Here is a 22,775-nt window from a genome sequence, read left to right as displayed (position 1 = left end):
ATTATTTAAGCTGCAATGAATAAATGCTGCTGTAGGTTTATCTTTGTTTCTCATTACGCATTTTTACGCCGTTTACCGCTTCTTCAAGCGTTTTATCTACACTTCATTATTCATACAATTTTATCAAAATAAGTCAGTGGACTTTGCACCATAATATTTGCTAAACTTATGAATAATTGAATAATTGGTACAGGTTAATTAGTAGTCATGCTCCGTTTTGTGTCACGCACCATTGTAAGTTTATTTCTGGTGATGAAATTTTCAAAGGTTTTAACAATTAGGACGTTCTAATTCATGACCTGTGATTGTGAAGTGAAATAGACATGACTTTCATTTTAATAGATCTATCAGTGAAGTTGAAATGTCAAACACTGAAAATTTGATGTTCTCTTTGGAATGAAAAGTTTTAAGCATATAAAAGGAATACTAGATCTACCTGTGGTAATTTTTTTATACAGAAACTAATAAATTCTCTTAATTAAATAACCTAGCTGATAATAAATTAAATTAATCAGATATTAACAGTTTTAACCAGACAGTTGGGGGTCAGACTCTATCCCCCAGACTTGAACCAATTCTGTAAACGGTCAGAAAAAAACCTTTTAACACAAATGGGGCATGTGTCTTAATCATTAAACTTGTTTTTAAACCATTTCCACAAGAATAAAAAAATTATATTTTCCATCAAGTCTTGATAGACTTTTCGGTAAATGGGATTTTTCTTTGTTTTATGTGCAATGTGACAGCTGTACAATAACTAAAGAACACCTATTTGAGCCTGCCAGTTTGCTTTATTTCATTTAAAATGTCCTATAGTATAAAACCAAGAATTTAATGTGAAAAAAAATCTTGACAAGTAGATAACTCCTATTGATTTTGAGGTCAGTGGGTCAAAGTGGGTCAAAGATCAAGGTCACATGACATGACCATTAAAAGTTTGCCCAGCTATTAAATAGGAAACACAGGTCTACAGTCCTAAGATAAATGTGAAGGCTGGTCATGACAAGTAGAAGACCCTTATTGATTTTAATGTTATTAAATGTTAAGTCAAAGGTCAAGGTCACAGTGACACTTTGTGTAAAGTTTATGTCATATCAATCATAGGAGCCTGAAGTTGGGTCATATGTCAAGGTCACAGTAACACTGTGTCAATTCTTTTGTATGGACATTGCCCATGACCTGTAGGAGACTCCTACTGATTTTAAGGTCATGTGGTCAAGGTCATAGTGAAGCATAACATACTTGTCTAATCAAAAACAAGAGCTTTCTCTTTAATACATGTATGGTTTTTGAAATTTTACTTTTAATTTATAATACTATTATTACATGTAAAATTAATGAATATACTACTTATTAATATAAAACACATAACTTTTATGAAAAGTGATTAAATTTACACTGTAATATAACACTTACAGTTACAATTTATGAAGTATGCACAAGTATGCCAGTGTGAGAGCAAATTAAGTGTGAGCATAAGTTAATCCCACTTACCTTTACCCTTAGTGGTCCTTATTTCTTCTTCCAGGCAAGTATTTATAATAGGCAAGCAGGCTGTCTTTGTTAAAGACATTAAAGCTCTTGTTCAATATCTTTATTTCATAGTTTTGCCTAGTCTTGAAGAACAGTTACCATTTTTAGCTTGACTATTCGAAGAATATGAGAGCTATTGTAGTCGCCCCCGCGTCCGCGTCTGCGTTGGTTAAAGTTTTTTGTAAAGTCAAATATCTCAATCATTACTTGAGATATTCAATTGAAACTTACAATACTTATTTATAGTAACAAGGTACATCAGATTGACAAGTTAGATAACTCTGCCTATAATATTGACAGAATTATGCCCCTTTTTAACTTATTATTTTGGTTAAAGTTTTTTGTCAATTATTGCTTGAGATATTCAATTGAAACTTACAATACTTATTTATAGTAACAAGGTACATCAGATTGACAAGTTGGTTAACTCTGCCTACAATATTAACAGAATTATGCCCCTTTGGAACTTAGAAATTTTGGTTAAAGTTTTTTTTGTAAAGTCAAATATCTCAATTATTGCTTGAGATATTCAAATGAAATTTAAAATACTTTTTTATAGTAACAATGTACATCAGTTTGCAAAATTACATAACTCTGCCTGCAAAATTTGAAGAATTATTTGCCCCTTTGAAACTTAGAAATTTTGGTTAAAGGTCTTCAAAGATATTTACTTGAAACTTTACACATGCACTTAGGGTCATAATTGGAGGGTCATAATTGTATGTCACTGACCAAGTTCCATAACTCTATCTTGCATTAAGGCTGATTCATATCCCCTTTTCTACTTAGTCTCTTGGTTAATGTTTACATGCAAGTTTTACATATCTCAATAACTATTAAAGATATTTATTTAAAACTTCACATTTGCATTAAGGGTCATAATTGTAGGTCACTGACAAAGATCCATAATTCTATCTTGCATTTAGGCTGATTTTTCTCCCCCTTTTTCAACTTAGAAATTCATGGTAAAGTTTTGCTTGTAAGCTGTTATCTCAATTACTACTGAAGGGTTTGTGCCCTTTTTTGGGACAATTTTATGCATTCATAATAAGAAAGCAGTGATTTACTTGATAAAACATCTTAATTAGAAGCCTATGTGCCTTTTCTGTCAAATTTATGTATTCATAGGTAATATTATTATTATACTCAATAAAACAACCTTGTGGCATTACCTTCCGAATGGTCAAGCCAATATTGTATAATTAGACTCTCTCTAAGGCCTATAACATGAATTTATTAAAAAAAAATTAGACCTTTTGTGATCTTAAAAAATTTAACATTATCAAGGCTCTTTTACTATCAAGCACTTAGAATAGTCGAGCGTGCTGTCCTACCGACAGCTCTTGTTAAACTTTATTGGAGCAAATTATTTTGATGCTCTTGTAAAATATAGTCAATTATCACTTACATTTTATTTCAAACACCTCACATGTTGCAGGTTCGTCAAGCTTATTCTACAAATCTTACCAAGATGCCGGCATTACAACCAAAGAAGTTGAAAGGTCGGATGTTCTCGGTGCAGGCTGCATTACCTAAATATCCTGTAGCGCCGCTGGAACAGACACTGAAAAAGTACCTGAAATCTCTAGAACCACTTCTTACTGAGGACGAGTATAGGCATACAGAAAAGGTTAGTTTATCAAGTTTGATTGTATCGGAAGCTATAAGCTTATAGAAACTCTTTTGAATTCGTTCCAGTAACCAAACTGTACTTAGTAATGAATGTGCCAAGTTTCATGCTCAAGGAAACATGACTTGACCCTGATGGGGTTTGAACCCATGCAGCCAGCAGTTCTTGGATTACAAGATTACTTGCACTTGGTTAAGTTTACAGTTCTAGAATTGACTAACTATGCCATTCTGAATTTATCTTGTCTTGATGTGTCATTTTTAGCTTGTATGAGTTCAAGAAAAATGTGAGCTATCATGATCACAGCATAGGCGTCTTTGACATTGTGCAAAAACTTAAATATAGACGATTAATCAAACATTTAAGAAGTTATCAACATGAAACTTTGAATACTTGCTTATCATGACAATGTGCAATTGTAAGACAAGGGGCATAATTCTGAAAGCAATATTTTTGGAGTTAAGCCCCTTTTTTTAACAGTCAAACGTTAAAACCAGATGCCATGCTTGTGATTTCATCATATTAGTGAAAATTTGTAAGTCAATAATTTGAATTGGTTATATTTTGTTTTCTTTTATATAAAGGTATTCACTTTATACATGTACATGTTGATTTTGTTCATTATACTTAGATATATACTGTTACATAAGTTAAAATAATAAATGTGAAAACATCAATTTATTTTTTGATGTTTGATACCCTGTCCACCTTAAATTATAATATACAATTTATAGTACAATTTCAGAAAGTTTAAAATGTCGTAAAAGTTTACAGATGAATAGCTTTTAACACACTATGTTTTGAAATATGGAAAAAATACCTTCATAAATCATATGCATAAATATTATAAGGGACTTTCATCTTACTGTATTTCAGCTTTGCAAAGAGTTTGAAAATGGAGTAGGAAAGACGTTGCAGGCTAAACTGATAGAAAGGGCGGAAAAGCACGATAATTGGGTATAATATATGACTGTCTGTTATTTAACAAGTTGTAAAGATTTTGACATGTTAAATGGCCCTATTTAAATGTTGTTGTTTTTTTTGCATACTAGTATATTATAGCCTTAGCTGCCAGGTTGCAAACAACTTTTTATACATGGCCATATAGCCTGTCAAGAATTTTTATAGCACATGCAGCATACTTGGTTTAATAAAAAAAAATATTTGAAATTACTTGATCAAATGACAGGAGCTGTGTATATAATTTATATAAACGTCACAATTATCTAATAAAAAGTGAAGTTACAAACATGCAGAATTATGATGTATTATAAATACATATTAAGTTCAAATATTTGAAATTTATTAACCCATCCGGACACAAAGTTTTGAGATGAAATAGAAAAATGACATTTGGGTTATTTTTTTGTTTCGAAATGTTAAAAGTTGGCCAAAGGTAAAAAATACAGATTATGTTTTACAGTTATCAGACTGGTGGAAGAGTGTAGCTTACCTGGGATTTAGGGAACCAGTCGTGATCAATTCAAACCCAGGAGTACTATTCCCTAAAGCAGACTTTTCTGGTACCCAGGGACAAATAGAGTGAGTACATATACCAGGGAAAAAAACTGAGATGAAATTTTTCTTTTAAATAAAAATAAAATAAATTTTCAAAAAGTTGTCATTGTGTACTGTGTAGTAACAACTAGAGCTAAGAAACTTAGCTAATCTGATAATTTTACATTTCCAGGTGATATTTGAGTGACATTGTAGTTTTTCTCATATGTCTAACACGTGTTTGACACAATAGAACCAAATGTAGAAAGACTAAAATGCATGGAAAAATGCAAAGATTTATTGTTTCTCCATTTATCCTGCTACTGTCTACATTAGTATATTATATAGCCTTTCTAGATAAACTTATCTCTATCTCCAGTCATTACATCACATGGTTAGCCTATGATGACATCACATGGTTAGCAGCAAAGCAGAATTACATATAGATGCTGTTTACTGGGGAAAAAATATGGATGGAACCATTTAAATAATCTAAAAACATTATTAAAGTAGACTATAGCAGGATAAATCGATGGTTATTGTTGTTGGAAAGGACAGTTGACTATGAAATTGTATCTTGGCTTGCTAAAGCTCGCCAAGATACACTTTCTCACTTACCGGAAACCGCTTGCCCCTCACCGCTGTGGGTTCGAATCCTGACAGGGACTTTGGATTCTTTCATGTGAGGAAGCTATTCAGCTATAGCTTACGGAACGTCAGTGGTTCTACACAGGTGCCTGTTTAGTTTTTCTATTATCTCCAAAAGTCTGTAGCACATTACAACATGAGAGTTATTATAAATGTTGTACTGATATAAATAATGGTGATATTTCAGGTATGCTTCCAAACTGATTGCTGGTCTCCTTGACTACAAGGTCATGATAGATGAGTAAGTCATTTTAATTAAATTATCATTGTAATAGTAAAATACTGGTAGTAAGTTAACTTTCAGCAATAAACTATGCATTAACTTTTTCTTACAAGGTGAATTATTGAAAATATTAATGTAGGTAACATGAATTGAAAATTAGTATTACAATAACTGTAAATAAAGGGACTCCACTGAGTTTTTTTTCACGTGACAGGACTGGAAATAATTTTAAATTAAAGTTCCATTTGAAGTAGATGTAGACTAATTGTATACAAAATGGACTGTTCTGTATTTAAACCAGGACAAGTCAACTTTGCAAATTTAGGGGTGTTATCTTTTTACACATACATTTTATTACAGTCAGACGTTACCAGTGGAGCATCTTGGGAAGAACCCACTATGCATGATGCAGTACTTCCAGGTGCTGGCAGCATGTAGGATACCCCTGGAGAAACATGATGACTGGGCGTGCTACCCTCCTGACCGTCCAGGAGCACCGAAACACATCACTGTCATCTATAACAATAATGTATTTTAGTTAAACTTGATCTTTGTGTGAAACTAATCGGCTTTATTTAGATTCTTGAAAAAAATGTGGAAAAGTAGTGGTTCTTGGGTGGCATTTTGCATTTTAAACAATGTGTGTTAATTATACATACATATACACATATAATAAGTTTATAAAACTAGATTTTGTAATATGAAATGTATACATGTATATATGTAAAAGGTTAAAAATTGGGAACAGGTGTGTTTTTTGTGTTTTTGATCTTTCATAAGAAATTTTTGGAAGATCAAATAAACTTGGTCAATCCAAAACCACTGAAGGGAATTTGTTGAAACACACTTATTTTAGAACATAATATGAGGTCTCTATCTAAGAATCATAACTCTAACATAGATTTTATAGATTTTGAACTTACAATATTCTACATTATACAGGCTCTTGTTTTACGATCAAGGACTGAGAATAGTCAAGTCCCTGTCTTACCCACAGCTCCTGTTTTACTGTATAACAATCTGAGGTATATATCATTATATTGTTGTTGTTTTTTTTACAGATATTTGAGGTGCCTGTGTATGGTGATGATGGGAATCCACTTACAATATCTCAGGTTAGGAACCAGCTGTTAGAGGTTGTGAATCAAGGGTCAACACCAGGGGAACCAATAGGGCTGTTTACTATGGAACACAGGGATAACTGGTCCAGTGTTTATAAGAAAATGATCCAAGGTAAAAGAGATATACAGTTTGTTTCATCCTAGATTAATGAGAGTAAGCGCACGCATACAAACTTTTCTATTACTGTAACCTGGGACATATCAGGACAAGGACCTACTGATTAGATAAGTGGTCATATAAAGGGAATCAGCATTACCTTGCATTTTTATCTCGACTATTCGAAGAACATGAGAGCTATTGTAGTCGCCCCGGCGTCGGCGTCTGCGTTGGTTAAAGTTTTTTGTAAAGTCAAATATCTCAATTATTGCTTGAGATATTCAATTGAAACTTACAATTCTTATTTATAGTAACAAGGTACATCCGATTGACAAGTTGGATAACTCTGCCTACAATTTTGACAGAATTATGCCCCTTTTTAACTTAGAAATTTTGGTTAAAGTTTTTTTAAAGTCAAATATCTTAATTATTGTTTGAGATATTCAATTGAAACTTACAATACTTATTTATAGTAACAAGGTACATCAGATTGACAAGTTGGATAACTCTGCCTACAATATTGACAGAATTATGCCCCTTTTTAACTTAGAAATTTTGGTTAAAGTTTTTTGTAAAGTCAAATATCTTAATTATTGCTTGAGATATTCAATTGAAACTTACAATACTTATTTATAGTAACAAGGTACATCAGATTGACAAGTTGGATGACTCTGCCTACAATATTGAAAGAATTATGCCCCTTTGGAACTTAGAAATTTTGGTTAAAGTTTTTTTGTAAAGTCAAATATCTCAATTATTGCTTGAGATATTCAATTGAAATTTAAAATACTTTTTTATAGTAACAATGTACATCAGTTTGCAAAATTGCATAACTCTGCCTGCAATATTTGCAGAATTATTTGCCCCTTTGAAACTTAGAAATTTTGGTTAAAGGTTACAGGTCTTCAAAAATATTTACTTGAAACTTTACACATGCATTTAGGGTCATAATTGGAGGGTCATAATTGTATGTCACTGACCAAGTTCCATAACTCTATCTTGCATTAAGGCTGATTCATATCCCCTTTACTACTTAGTCTCTTGGTTAATGTTTACATGCAAGTTTTACATATCTCAATAACTATTAAAGATATTTATTTAAAATTTCACATATGCATTTAGGGCCATAATTGTAGGTCACTGACAAAGATCCATTATTCTATCATGCATTTAGGCTGATTTTTCTCCCCTTTTGCAACTTAGAAATTCATGGTAAAGTTTTGCTTGTAAGCTGTTATCTCAATAACTACTGAAGAGTTTGTGCCTTTTTTGGAACAATTTTATGCATTCATAATAATAAAGCAGTGATATACTTGATAAAACATCTTAATAACAAGCCTATGTACCTTTTCTGTCAAATTTATGAATTCATAGGTAATTAGTATTATTATACTCAATAAAACACCCTTGTGACATTACCTTCCGAATAGTCAAGCCAGTAATGTGTAATTAGACTCTTTCTAAGGCCTATTACATGAATTTATAAAAAAAAATTAGCCCTTTTGGGAACTTAAAAAATTTAACATTATCAAGGCTCTTTTACTATCAAGCACTTAGAATAGTCGAGTGTGCTGTCCTACTGACAGCTCTTGTTTTTCGTGTGGTTTGGTCTATGTTATAGAAAAGCTTTTTTTTCCCTTTTCATGTCAGACAGCTTATTTTTTGTTTTAAATTAAAGGCACATTATGCCTCAGAAATGAATACTTTTTTACTTCTTTAGAAAGTGCAAGCATTAGTTATATTTCATTTAGATAATCTGGATTTAGAGCATGTTAGATGCTTGTTATCTGGAAAAAGTAGGGCCAAATGTGAAAATACTTGTCATAAAAGTAGCAAATGTAAACAAAGTAGTATTTTGACTTCTTTTTGGAAACTATAAAGTTCACCAAAAAAATAAAAAGCTTTTGGGAAATATCATTTCTTGGGCATAATGGGCCTTTAAAGAAATTGTATTACAAAATGCATGGCATAATAAATATATGTAGCTAATACACACAGAGTTGGATCTCTTTTTATTATGCTCCGGCCATATAATAGCTGGGGCATATAGTGTTACCCTGTTCAATCCATCATTCTATAATTCCGTCATCATCAGTTTTCATTCATTATCTTAGTAACGGTGAACACATTCAACTCAAATTTGGCACATGGATATGTCATGAGAAAATACAGGTCAAGTTCAAATTTGGTCATGGTTCATTGATTTTTGGCAGAGTTATGTCCCTTTTACTATGAAAATAATATGAAATTTTCAGTTTTCGTTCATTATCTCTCCAACAGTATTATACATTCAACTAAAACTTTAGATATGGATATGTCATGAGAAAATACAAGTCATGCTTGAATTTGGTCATGGTTCGACGATTTTTGGCAGAGTTATGCCCCTTTTACTTTGAAAATAATATGAAATTTTCAGTTTCTATTCATTATCTTCCGAACGGTATTACACATTCAACTCAAACTTGACATATGCATATGTCAAAGGAATGCGCAGGTCAAGTTTGAATTTGGTCATGGTTTAATGATTTTTGGCAGAGTTATTTCCTTTTCACTTTGAAAATAATATGAAATTTTAAGTTTCCTATATTATCTCCCCAACAATATTACACATTCAACTCAAATTTGACAACTGGATACTCTAAAGAAATGTGCAGGCCAAGTTCTAATTTGGTCATGGTTCAATTATTTTTTGCAGAGTGATGCCCCTTTCACTTTGAAAATAATATGAAATTTTCAGTTTCTGTTCATTATCTCCCCAACAGAACTCAAATTTGACATATGGATATGTCAAAGAAATGCGCATGTCAAGTTCGAATTTGGTAATGGTTCGATGATTTTTGGCAGAGTTATGTCCCTTTCACTATGAAAATAATATGAAATTTTCAGTTTCCGTTCATTATCTCCTCTAGGGTATTACAAATTCAATTCAAATTTGACATATGGGTACATCAAAGAAATACGCAGGTCAAGTTCAAATTTTGTCATGGTCTGATGATTTTTGGCAGAGTTATGCCCCTTTATCTTTGAAAAAAAGGAAATTTTCAGTTTCCATTCATTATCTCCCCAACAGTTGTACATATTCAACTCAAATTAAAGATATGGATATTTCATAAGAATGCATTGGTCAATTTCCAATTTGATCATGGTTTGATGATAGCTGACAGAGTTATCCCTCTTGAACTTGGAAAAAAAATCAGAAATTTTTAGTTTCAGTTCAATATCTTCCCAAAGGTTGTACACCGTAATTCAACTCAAGTTTGATAGATAGATACATCTTAGGAATAAACAGTTTAAGTTTGAATTGGTCGTGGTTCAATGATTTTGGACAAAGTTATCTCCCTTGAATGTTGGAAAAAAATTGAATTTTCAGTTTCAGCACTCATACTTTTGTGAAATATATGTAGCCATTAATTTGGCTAGAAATATGCAATATGCAATTTACATAAGGTTAAAACTAAATAGTTTCAGTGCCTTGAACTTTGTTTAAATAGGGTTTGTGTTAACATTGAATAGTTTTAAGGGCTTTGAACTTTAAATGAAAAAAATAATTTGTGCAAACAAATTTGGAACTAAATATTATAACATCTGAAATTTTGGCTGCATGCGGGGGCATCCATCAGGCGGGACGACACATTTCTAGTCCTTAACATATATTTGTCACTGTTTTCTATGAGGAATTCAAAAGAATACTGACTGAGTAAGATATTTATTGTTTTGTAATTAATATAATAGATAAATAAATGATACTATTTTATTGACAGATAAAACAAATAAAGCCTCGTTTGACTCAGTCCAGCGCAGTATCATAGTTTTATGCCTGGACCAGTCAAACGATTTTGGGAATGATCCACGCACTGTTAGTGGACATCAAATGCTACATGGTGGAGGACCCTCCTTGCATTCTGGCAACAGGTGGTTTGATAAAACAATACAGGTATGAAAAGTTTTTAACTCGCAGAATTTCAAGACGTCCCTAAATCTTGTTAAACCTTTTTTTTTCAAGTCGGTATTTGGTTTCGTTGGAATCTCTTTGTAAGATATGCTGAAATTTTGATTGAAAATTGGTTACATCACCTAATAGTTGAATATATATTATTGTTGAAGTATAAATGTAAGTATATATTGTATAACTATGTATATAATAAAAGGGCCTTTTATAGTATATATTTGTCTTGATCTTGGACATGAATTTGGCTGTGGAGGTAGTGCTAGGCCGCAAGGCCCTTGGAGCATTCAACTCAATGTGCCCTACTTAGTAAGTAACACTGGTTAACTCCTATTAAATTGAGAAGGACTTAACCCATTGTTGCACTATGGTGACGACATGTCTTTGATCAAGGAGCTTCTATTATCAGGGTATTCATAATTAACAGATCAGCAATTCATATCATCAGTTGAGATGCTGTTATAATTGATTGTATTTTCAGCCTGTAGATTAAAATATCCCCCTTGACCTTTGGCCAAATTGGCTGCTTTTGTTGACACATCTGTTGCCTAAGATAAAACCTTGATTATAACCTTAAAGCTTTATTTAATGTATTTGTTTTTTATGGAGTATTAAATTTTGAGCATATTTTAACATAAACCAATGTTTTATTATGCTCCCCGAAAAAATTTCGGGGGAGCATATAGTCGCCGCCTTGTCCGTCCGTCCGTCCGGCCGTCCGTCCGTCTTTCCGTCCGTCCGTCCGTCCGTCCGTCCGTCCGTCCGTCCCCTTTTCTTGTCCGGGACATAACTTTGAAACAACAAGAGGTATCAACATGAAACTTTGTAGGTAGATAGATCTCATTAAGTAGGTGTGCAGTGCACAAGAACCGTAACTCTGCCTTGCCTAATTTTTGAATTATTCCCCTTTGTTTATTTTTACACTTTGAACTTTGTCCGGGACATAACTCTAAAAGTATAAGAGGTATCAACATGAAACTTTGTAGGTAGATAGATCTCATTGAGTAGAAGTGCAGTGCACAAGAACCGTAACTCTGCCTTGCCTAATTTTTGAATTATTGCCCTTTGTTTAATTTTACAATTTGAACTTTGCCCGGGACATAATTCTAAAAGAAACTATGAGATATCAACATGAAACTTTGCAGCTACATAGATCTCATTGAGTAGAAGTGCAGTGCTAAAGAACCATAACTCTGCCTTGCCTAATTTTTGAATTACCCCCCTTTGTTTATTTTACACTTTGAAATTTGTCCGGGACATAACTCTAAAAGTATAAGAGGTATTAACATGAAACTTTGTAGGTAGATAGATCTCATTGAGTAGAAGTGCAGTGCACAAGAACTGTAACTCTGCCTTGCCTAATTTTTTAATTATCCCCCTTTGTTTATTTTACACTTTGAACTTTGTCCGGGACATAACTCTAAAAGTATAAGAGATATCAACATGAAACTTTGTAGGTAGATAGATCTCATTGAGTAGGTGTGCAGTGCACAAGAACCGTAACTCTGCCTTGCCTAATTTTTGAATTATCCCCCTTTGTTTATTTTACACTTTGAAATTTGTCCGAGACATAACTCTAAAAGTATAAGAGGTATCAACATGAAACTTTGTAGGTAGATAGATCTCATTGAGTAGGTGTGCAGTGCACAAGAACCGTAACTCTGCCTTGTCTAATTTTTGAATTATCCCCCTTTGTTTATTTTACACTTTGAACTTTGTCCGGGGACATAACTCTAAAAAGTATAAGAGGTATCAACATGAAACTTTGTAGGTAGATAGATCTCATTGAGTAGGTGTGCAGTGAACAAGACCCTTAACTCTGCCTTGCCTAATTTTTGAATTATCCCCCTTTGTTTATTTTTACACTTTGAACTTTGTCCGGGACATTATTTCTTAATGTATAAGAGATATCAACATGAAACTTTGTAGGTAGATAGATCTCATTGAGTAAGTTTGCAGTGCACAAGAACTGTAACACTGTCTTGCCTACTTTTGGAGTTATTGCCCTTTGTTCATTTTGACACTTTGAACTTTGTCTGGGACATTACTCTAAAATTATAAGAGATATTAACATGAAACTTTGTAGATAGATAGGTCTCATTGGGTGGAAGTGCAGTGCTTAAGAATCATTACTCTGCCTTGCCTTATTTTGAAGTAATTGCCCTTTGTTTATTTTTACTTTTTGACTTTTGTCCTGGACATTACTTTAAAACTATTAGAGATATCAACATGAAACTTTGTAGGTAGCTAGATGTAATTGGATAGAACTGCAACGCTTCAAGAACCTAAACAAAGCCTGGTCTAATTTTGGAGTTATTGCCCTTTGTTCATTTTTTTATACTTTCCTGTGTCCAGAACCTTCTCGGGGAGCATCACCCGGTTCAACCGGTTCTTGTTTTCAGTTTATAGTAGGAGCTGATGGTTACAGTGGGTTGAATTATGAACACACCACAGCAGAGGGACCACCAATCATACATGTTATGGACCATTGTTTAAACTTTTTGTAAGCATCTTTTATTATGGACCATTGTTTAAACTTTTTGTAAGCATCTTTAACCTTTAGTCTGCTTTAACCTTTACCCATATGACCAATTTTCCCATAGGACCAATTTACCAATAGGACCAATTTACCCATAGGACCAATTTACCCATAGGACCAATTTACCCATAGGACCCATTTACCCATAGGACCAATTTACCCATAGGACCCATTTACCCATAGGACCAATTTACCCATAGGACCAATTTACCCATAGGACCAATTTACCCAAAGGACCAATTTACCCAAAGGACCAATTCACCCATAGGACCAATTTACCCATAGGACCAATTTACCCATAGGACCAATTTACCCATAGGACCAATTTACCCAAAGGACCAATTTACCCAAAGGACCAATTCACCTATAGGACCAGTGCAGACCAAGATCAGGTGGCATATCATAGTCTGCACTGCTTGCTTTTCAGTCAATACTTATTTTGAAATTTTCTCGAAAAATGAGAAGTTGTTTTGTCATTTAAATTTAACAAGAACTTATTATGTAAAGGTTGTTAAACTCATGTTTTGCCCTCCCTAAAGAAGTTTCTGAGGCATAATGTGCCTTTAAAATACATTGCACTAAACAATTAAACATTGTAAATCAGTAGTTGTTAGAGAAAAAAGATATTGCATGATTTGTAAGTTAATTGTTGCTCATTTTTACAGGGCTAATGGTAAAGAATGGAGCCCGGCATCTGATGTAAAACCACCTACAAAATTACAGTTTAATCTCACAAATGATGTTAGTAAAAGTCTTACACTAGCCAAGGAAAACTCAGCCAGGTATCAGGCCTTTACACAGTATAGTCTAGTTACTTGTAGTGCATAGTAACAATTTTACAATACTTGTATGCATATTGTCAACTAAGCTTGAAATTGGAGGAAGACCTAGTTGTTAATTTGTCTGACCCTCATTCTAGGGATGTGGTGGAATGGCCTAGTGGTTGACACTTCAGACTTGTAATCTATGGATTTCTGGTTGCATGGATTCAACCCCCAAAAGGAGCAAGCCATTGTTTCTGTGAACAAGAAACTTTACACTCTTTGCTTCATACTGGTTGGTTCCAGGAATGGATTCAAAGTGTTTCAATAAGCTTATAGCTTTCTACACATTCGAACAAAAACAAAATTGTATAAACTAATCTAGGGTTGATGGCTCGAGTCCTATTTGCGTCACAAATATGTTTTCTCTTTTATAAAAAGTACTGGTTAGTTCTAGGAAGTGGACTGGAAAGTGTTCAAGTTGTAACAAGTTATAATAAATTGTTTGTGTCCAAACATTATCTCTATTTAAAATAATCTTGATTGTGAGGTGATCTAATTTAAACTAAGAATCAAATTTAGATTTTAATGCCCTTGAAATTCTTTCTGTTCTCTTTATATAAAATATGTTATTTTATTAACAAAAATATATATAATTAAAATGTAAGCTGAAAGATAATAATACCAAGCACAAGAGCTGTCTGTAAGACAGGATGCTCAACTATTCTCAGTATATGACAGTAAGAAAAGGGGCAGAACTCTATAAATAGGTAACTCAGAGTTATAGAACCTGTGCGCATCATGTTAAATAATCACAGAGAGTAAGTGTGTGAAGTTTTAAGCCATTCCCTTCAGTAGTTTTAGAGATACCAACTTGCACAAAATGTGACTACAAGGCTGACACTGGGGCAAGTACAATTATACGTCTTCCTATTCTTTGAATAGTCAAGCTAAATATTGAAGTTAAGTAAACTATATACAGTTTATTCAAATTTATTAACTTGTGTAATAATAATAAACCTTTCATTCATGTATTGTTTTATGTAGGATGGTTAATGACCTTGACCTGAAAGTCTTTGTGTTTGATGAGTTTGGTAAGAATTTCCCCAAGTCACAGAAAGTCAGCCCTGACAGTTTTATACAAAATGCAATACAGCTCGCATATTATAGGTAAGAATTTTTCGTTAACATTTGTTTGAATGAAAAATAAATATCTAGAAAGTGTCTTTCTTAAGGTTTTAGTTTTGTTACCTGGTATATAGTACTTGTTTGATTAACCAAAGTTTGATAAAACTATAAAACTTCGATCTTTGGAACCTTCATTTGAGCCGTATCACGACAAAACCAACATAATGGGTTTGCGACCAGCATGGATTCAGACTAGCCTGCCCATCCGCGCAGTCTGATCAGGATCCATGCTGTTCGCTATCAGTTTCTCTACTTGTTATAGGGTTTGTAAGCGAACAGCATGGATCCTGATCAGACTGCGCGGATGCGCAGGCTGGTCTGGATCCATGCTGGTCGCAAACCCATTATGTTGGTTTTGTCATGACACGGCTCATTTATTGACTTTTAAAAGTGATGAACATTGAGAGATGTAGATTTGATCTAACTGATAGAATTTAATATTGCAATAAATAGTGTCAAATACAGACCTAAAGGGGCTGGTGGCCTAGTGGTTAAGGTGTCTGCCTGTCAACCCAGGGATCATGGCTTCAAGCCCTAATCAGGTAACGGCCATGTTTCTTCATATGACACCAGTACTAGTTGGTTCCAGGAAGCAGACTCGAAAGTGATTAATATAAGTTGCAAGAACTTGTTTCGCAATCAAGCTTAAATATATATGTTTAAACCAAGTCCTGTATTAATTCATAAGTGTAATTCTGTTGTTTTTTTCAGTGTTCCTATGTACTCATATAATTATGTCAGTAAATTGTCAAATGGGATGTTTGTATTTCACCCACCTCCCTTATCTTTATAACCCTCGGGTTTGAATAGTTTTACTGTATACCTCTTACTGTTGGGGTAAGAAATACAAGAAAAAACACTCAAGTTTTACCCCGTTTCAAATAACAGTGTAAACATATATTTCAGGCACCACAGAAAGACGTGTGGATCTTACGAGTCTGCCTCGATAAGAATGTTCCAGCAAGGACGGACCGAAACTATCCGGTCTTGTTCAACAGAATCGTTTGAGTTTACTAAAGCAATGATGGACAGTAATACAAGTAAACAGAAGAAGGCGGAGCTACTGAGACGTGCAATTAATAGTCATAAACAATATACCAATGACGTGAGTAGCCTGCAGTTGCAAATCTGTTTTAAGCCACACCCCTTTGTGTTAAGTAGACAGATTTGGAACGGATGAGCTGTTAGGGGTAAAAAATGGGGGACATGGATGAGCTAAGGAGTAAAAAGTAGAGGGAATGGATAACCTGTAAGGGATAAAAAGTGGTTGAAATTGTACAAGCTGTATGGGGTAAAAGTGGGGGAAATAGGTAATCTGTTAAGGGTTAAAACTTGGGATGAATGGATAACCTGTAGGTTGTAAAAAGTGGGGGAGAAATGGATAAATAGTAAGGGGTAAAAATTGGGGGGAAATGAATAATCTGTAAGGAGTAAAAATTGGAAGGGGTGTTGTAAGGAGTAAAATGTGGTGAAAATTGGATAAGCTGTCGAGGGAAATGAATAAGCTGTATGGTGTTCAAAGTTGGGGAAATTGGATAATCTGTGACAAGTAATAGGTGGGGAAATGAATGAGCTGTAAAGGGGTAAAAAGTGAGGGTAAATTTTTATGATAATCTATTGTTTTATTTACAGGCAATCTCAGGGAAAGGTATAGACAGACATTTGTTAGGACTAAGGTTAACTGCTTTAGAAAACAACATGGAGATGCCAGAACTGTTTAAAGATAAAGCATACACTTTCAGTGGTTCATGGAGAATTTCAACTAGTCAGGTAAACAATTGTAATATTTGATTGGAACTTAAGAAAATAAAAAGTTTTTTAGTTCAGAAAAAAGGCAATATATTTAAATTTTGAGTTTAGCAACCTGTGTTAATGGCTTATGGTAAACCATGGTAATATTTAAAGACGTTTTCGGTAGTTTTCTGTTTGCATCGTTATGCGCTTCCAAGAAAGATAATCACGGATAATTACTCTTCAAATGAAGGTCAAGTTGAATAGTATTCGGATAAGTGTTTAAATTTCGGCTATAAGCAAATAATGAGTAAATAATACAGAATAGATATTTCTAAATGTTCAAAAGGAGACCGGTTCAAAAGAATAAGAAGTCGTTTAGACAACATCACAAAAAGGATTTCTCCAAGCATTAGTACGACAGCATTGATGATAATTCTGCGCGCGTTACCCCACCCACTTGTGGCATAGTGACGAAAGTGCGTGGCAGCGTCGCGACTTGATTACTGGCAGACATGTGGGCAAAGAAGTTTAAAATGATATTTTAAAAGTGTTGAATAAAAAAACAAAATTAATATCTAAGAAATGTTCCGAATTTCATTATTTTCTTTGTAAATTTATGAATACTTGCTTACTGTTCGGGTATGTTAGTCGAGTGAAAAAAATAATATGGCCCTAGATATGTTTTAAAAAGATATTCAGTATCATTTACTTAATATAACATCAAAAGAAAAAGAAAAAGAAATTTTTATTACATGTTTTTGTTGTATATTTGACAATACATTTAGTATAACACTGATATTTCTTAAGAAAGCGTGGTAATTTTGACAGTTGGCATATGCGGTAACCATGGAAACAGCCCATTTACAAAAAACAAACACGTCAACATACAAATGTATATATTTTATTTCTATTTTTGAATCCACCATCAAATGTTACTTGAGATATCAAAAATGTAGAAAATTCTATGAAAGAAATTTCTTGATAGCTTTAATGTTTTACAGAATTCATGTTTATTTTTCTCATTTTTTGTTTAGTTAAAAAGCATGAAAACTTATTTTTTAAAGAAATATGTTCCAATTATCGTTTGTTTTATACAGAACCCTAAGATAAAGCAAGCTTTGTATAAAATTATGTTTATTGTGAGTGTAATAAGCTATTTTATACATTATTATAACACAGTTTGGCTATTTTGACAATTTTGAGATATACGGTTACTATGGAAACTGCCATTTTTCAAAAAATCCAACACGCCAACATATATTTTTCTTTTTCTTTTTGAATTTGTCATTAAATTTTACACAACATATAAAAAAATTAGAAAATCCTATGAAACACTTTTTTCAATATCTCTAATTTTTCTCAGAATTCATGTTTATTTTTCTCATTTTTTGTTCGGTTGAGGAACATGGAAAACTCATTTTTTAAAGAAATATGTTCAGATTATCATTTGTTTCATACAAAATCATTAGATAAGATTATCTTTGCATAAAACAATGCTCGTTGTGTGTTTTAAGCTATCTTATACATTTTCTATTCGTTATAACACAGTTAGGCTATTTTGACAGTTTTTAGATAAACGGTTACCATGGAAACTGCCATTTTACAAGAAATCCAACGCGTCAACATATATTTTTCTTTTTATTTTTAAATTCGTCATTAAATTTTACTCATCATACAAAAAATTTTGAAAATTCTATGAAAGGATTAATTTTTCATAAAACTGTAGAAAATGTCTTTAATTGGAACAGAAGAAAATAAACAAAAAGTTTTTGTTTTTTTTTCATTTTTAGAAAAGAGACAATGTATTTTAATTTTGAGAAAATGAACAATCTGTGTCTATGTTTTATGTAAGAAAATTAAAAGATGATTAGATTAAGGAATAATAATAATAAATCAGTTTTTAAAAGTTAACAAGATAGTTTTTTTTAAAAAGAATTGAATCACTTGCTCACCAATCGTTACACCCCAGTCATTTTTTTGTCTGTTAACTTCTTATACATTGGGTGTGTTGTAAGTTGTAAACTGCCTTTATTCTTGTTTTTTGATGTGTTTAAAACTATAGTTGTTAAAACCAGGCGTCAATTTTCTAGGTACCAGCCAAATCTGAGTCGGTGTTATTTTTCGGTCCAGTTATGCCGGACGGTTATGGATTCTGCTACAAACCCTCAGGAGAAGTGTATTCTATTTGGAAGTGTCCTCTTCAAAGAGTAAACAATGTAACATTGCCCTGCCAAGATGGCGGATCTAATTAAAGACAGTCTTAATCGATATGCGACGATGTCATGGCGTCTACTATGAAAGCTAATCTGTGATATTTGCTGAACATTTCTAATGTAAACAGTTAAAAAAAATGATTTTGTGTTAGCAATGTTTTTTTTGTAGTTCAAAAACAATGCCATACTTTTTTTACTGCTTTTTTTGTGGTAAATCTTGTGCTGCTTTTTTTCATATTTTTTTTTCTGAAAAACTATTTTGAATATTTTGTATGGTGTATGTGTATTTCAAGGTGTGAGCAGTAAGAAAAAGAAACAATCAAGTTTTTACTCTTCTTGTTGGATGGGTAAACTAACTATTCTGGATTGAGCCCCATGTGTAGCGTGTTACAAAAATACTACTAAATTACTTTTGACACCATAAAAACTCTTTACACCATGTCCTTTTGTTTTAGATATATTTTTCATAAGAAAAAAACATTCTCAGCTGATAATGGACAGTTTGAAATGAGTTAACATTGCTATTTACGCAGCTTATTATTCAGCTTGACATTTTTTTTTATTTTTCCCATATAACATAGTGCATTTTATCAAGAACTTATATATACATATTCGTATGTATAATCAATTAACCATAATTTCATGTATTTTATGATTTATAAGACAATAATGGTTTGAGAGGCCAGCAATTATAGCTTGATAGGCCAATTGTAATGGTTGCAACTCTTACCTTATATAAATATAGTCATTTGTCCATACAAGACTTGCTTAAAGGACATTTAGAAACATGTTACATGAATATGAATCATAATTGTACATTGTATATATGCCTTTCTCCAGAGTTTCAGACCACTGCATCAACTAGAGGATTTAGTGATTGAATCCACACAATGAAAAGTCAGTGGATTATGCATTAGATATTACACACCTTGAAGCCAGTAACTCAATTTTCATTGCTTTACTACTTAAAATGGTTGTGATTTTGTTCAAATATTTTTATAATAGAATCTATATAAACAAATTTACAATGTAACGTTTTTTGGGGGGATTTTTTTGCAATAAATCTCTTTGAATAACAGAGTTGATAATAAATTGTCTATGCCACCAGTACAAGAGAAAGGCCTATCTATGGAGATCAAATATTGCCTGCTCTCATTTTACTTTGTTTTTCTATATATTCAGTTATCAACAATGGATAGTTTCAATTCAACAGCAGGACATGTCAATTTTTGAATATATTATACAATTATGGCTAAAGTCGAAAAAGTGATATTATCAAAATAGCGCATGTGTCTCAGGGTAATAGTGCATATTAGCAAACCGAGAACTGAAATAACACCCTAGCCAACATTTTAATGTAATTTTTTTCACCGCTATGCATTATTACTCCAAGAGCCCTTCATTATCGAATTATCGGCCAGGGAGAGAACTATAACATTACAATTTCTTAAATCTATATAGATTTACTTGCCCCTGGGTGTAATTCATTTTCCAATTCGTTACAAAAATGACAGGGGGATATTCATTTCCAGCATGATAGGCCGAAATAACATCATGTGACGTCACATTACACTATGAAGTAAAAAGTTTACATGAGGTATAATACTATTGATTGTTTTGATGAGTATTTGCAGTCATTAATGGATATGCCATGACACGACATACAACTTAATGCATGAATCATCCAATCTAGCAAAATTGTTGAATATTTCCTTGATAAAATAACATGAATAATTTTTTATTATATTGAAATTATGTCTTCTCAAACATACAGTTGACATTATTGTCACCTAAGTGCAGTAATGGGTTAACTCCTAATTAATTATATAAGAAGTTATCCCCATTACTGTACTAAGGTGACAATATTGATGTTACTAAGAATATTTAGATGGTAAATTAATTTATTGTTTTAAACATTTTGTGCCATGTGAATTGTATTCATATATGTTATATTACTTGTTCGTATACATGTACTTATTGGCTGCTGGTGGTGCTCATTTTTTTTTGTTACTGTGCTTTAGACTGTTTATGTGATTATATATAAGATACGACACATTTAACTGTAAAAAAGATATTTTTTCACTGTAATACAAGTTTATAACATTGATATAAATTTATGCAATTATGAATTAATATAATATACATGAATATTAAGAACATTGTAGTTTGTTTGTAATGATATTGCTTTATTTTCCCTATATGGAGTGGTTATGGTTGTTGACTTTAACCACTTGCCCCTCACTTCTGTATGTTTGAGCCACGCCAGCACTTCCGGAGTCTCCACCAAGCTGGCTTAAACATTACAAAATGTTAGCGGTTCTACTCAGGTGTCCGTTTGTGCCCAAAATAATGTTCGGAGGGGCTTCTGAAGTCTTTCTCCCTCAGTAAGGCTGGAAAGTCGCCATATATATGACCTATACTGTGTTGGTGCGACATTAATCCAACCAAAGAGAGAAATATTCCTCTATCCCTGTAAAATCAAGTCCTGAAATGAGTGAATTCTTTTATGTTTGAGAAGCTAGTTGATAGTTCTACCTTGGACCTGACAGGTTCTACTGATGCCCGAAGTATATATATAATACTAGTACTTAAAATGTGTTGTCAGTGTCATAAAACCTAAATATTAAATGATATAAAAAGATAGGTTTTGATATAGAATAAAATGTGGACTGTGTAGAAAAATTTGGGGGCCCATATGCATAAAAATTCCTGCTTAAGCATTGTAAAGCAGCACACTACCAGTTCCATGCTAATTTTCTCAAAAATTTTGAAAATGTATTCAAAAAACGTTTTGGATGGTGCACAACATTTAAGATTTGATGGAGATGTAGGTTGTAGTACGAAAAGTTGTAACCTATTGAATAAAGTATTAACAATATAAAGACAAGAGGGCCAAACAGGCCCTTTATTATTCACCTGAGAAACACTGCATGGTAATAGAATGCTCAGATGAGGTAAAAAGTTATGTCACTGAATAAAGAAGATCAACTGATACTTAAGTTCAAATCGGCATCAGAAACGGTGGCTGTAGTTTAAATTCCAGTGCTCTAAGGACAAAATGTAGTTCACTGGGTCAAAAATCGAGGTCAACGTTCATGTTGCACCTAAACTGCATTAAGTCCACATCTATAGTTGTGGCATATTTACAAAAAGTAAGTCACTGGGTCAAAATTTAAATCAACTAGTGCCATATTGCAAGTTCAAATTGTGCATATAGTCCAATTTTATACCTGTACAGTAGCTTTGAATACAAAACGTAAAGTCACAAAATCAAATGTACGTTCAACTGATATCTGGTCCAAAATTTCATAGCTGGTACTTTTGAATACAAAAAAATAGGTCAAAATTTGGAAGAGGTCAACAGGGCAATGTTTAATACCAAATATCTAAGTTATAGCCAATGAAGTTTCCGTGGCAATAGCCAATGAAGTTTTCCGTGGCAACCACAGTTGCATTGAATAGAATTCTTTGAATAATTTTAAAAAACTTCATGCTAGAAATAATCCTGCATAGAAGATAATATTTGAAACCAAAGGTTGACGGAAGACGATGGACGCGAGAGACCTCTATCCATAGTAACAGTTCTTCTAGAACCAACTTTAGTTTTGTAAGTGAAAAGAAGAACGACAAAGGTTAGAAATCCGC

At 32.9% G+C, this 22,775-nt stretch overlaps 1 protein-coding gene across 1 annotated transcript; it reads left to right on the top strand.

Annotated features, from left to right (window-relative positions):
• Nucleotides 1–240: 240 nt before the first annotated feature.
• Nucleotides 241–19,128, top strand: LOC132744273 (carnitine O-acetyltransferase-like). Its single transcript, XM_060732931.1, is given in 15 exon segments — nucleotides 241–441; nucleotides 2,972–3,163; nucleotides 4,040–4,120; nucleotides 4,587–4,705; nucleotides 5,496–5,549; nucleotides 5,892–6,060; nucleotides 6,593–6,764; nucleotides 10,511–10,683; nucleotides 13,098–13,198; nucleotides 13,900–14,016; nucleotides 15,043–15,165; nucleotides 16,090–16,288; nucleotides 16,816–16,953; nucleotides 19,008–19,076; nucleotides 19,078–19,128. Coding segments are annotated over 15 exon segments (1,803 nt in total). The 5' UTR covers nucleotides 241–396.
• Nucleotides 19,129–22,775: the final 3,647 nt, after the last annotated feature.

This window comes from Ruditapes philippinarum, unplaced genomic scaffold (genome assembly GCF_026571515.1).
Source record: "Ruditapes philippinarum isolate M1 unplaced genomic scaffold, ASM2657151v2 ctg7137_1_1_1_1, whole genome shotgun sequence".
In the NCBI taxonomy this organism is placed as follows: domain Eukaryota; kingdom Metazoa; phylum Mollusca; class Bivalvia; order Venerida; family Veneridae; genus Ruditapes; species Ruditapes philippinarum.
The sequence above is the reverse complement of the archived record's forward strand: the minus strand, read 5'-3'. Positions and strand labels throughout refer to the sequence as shown.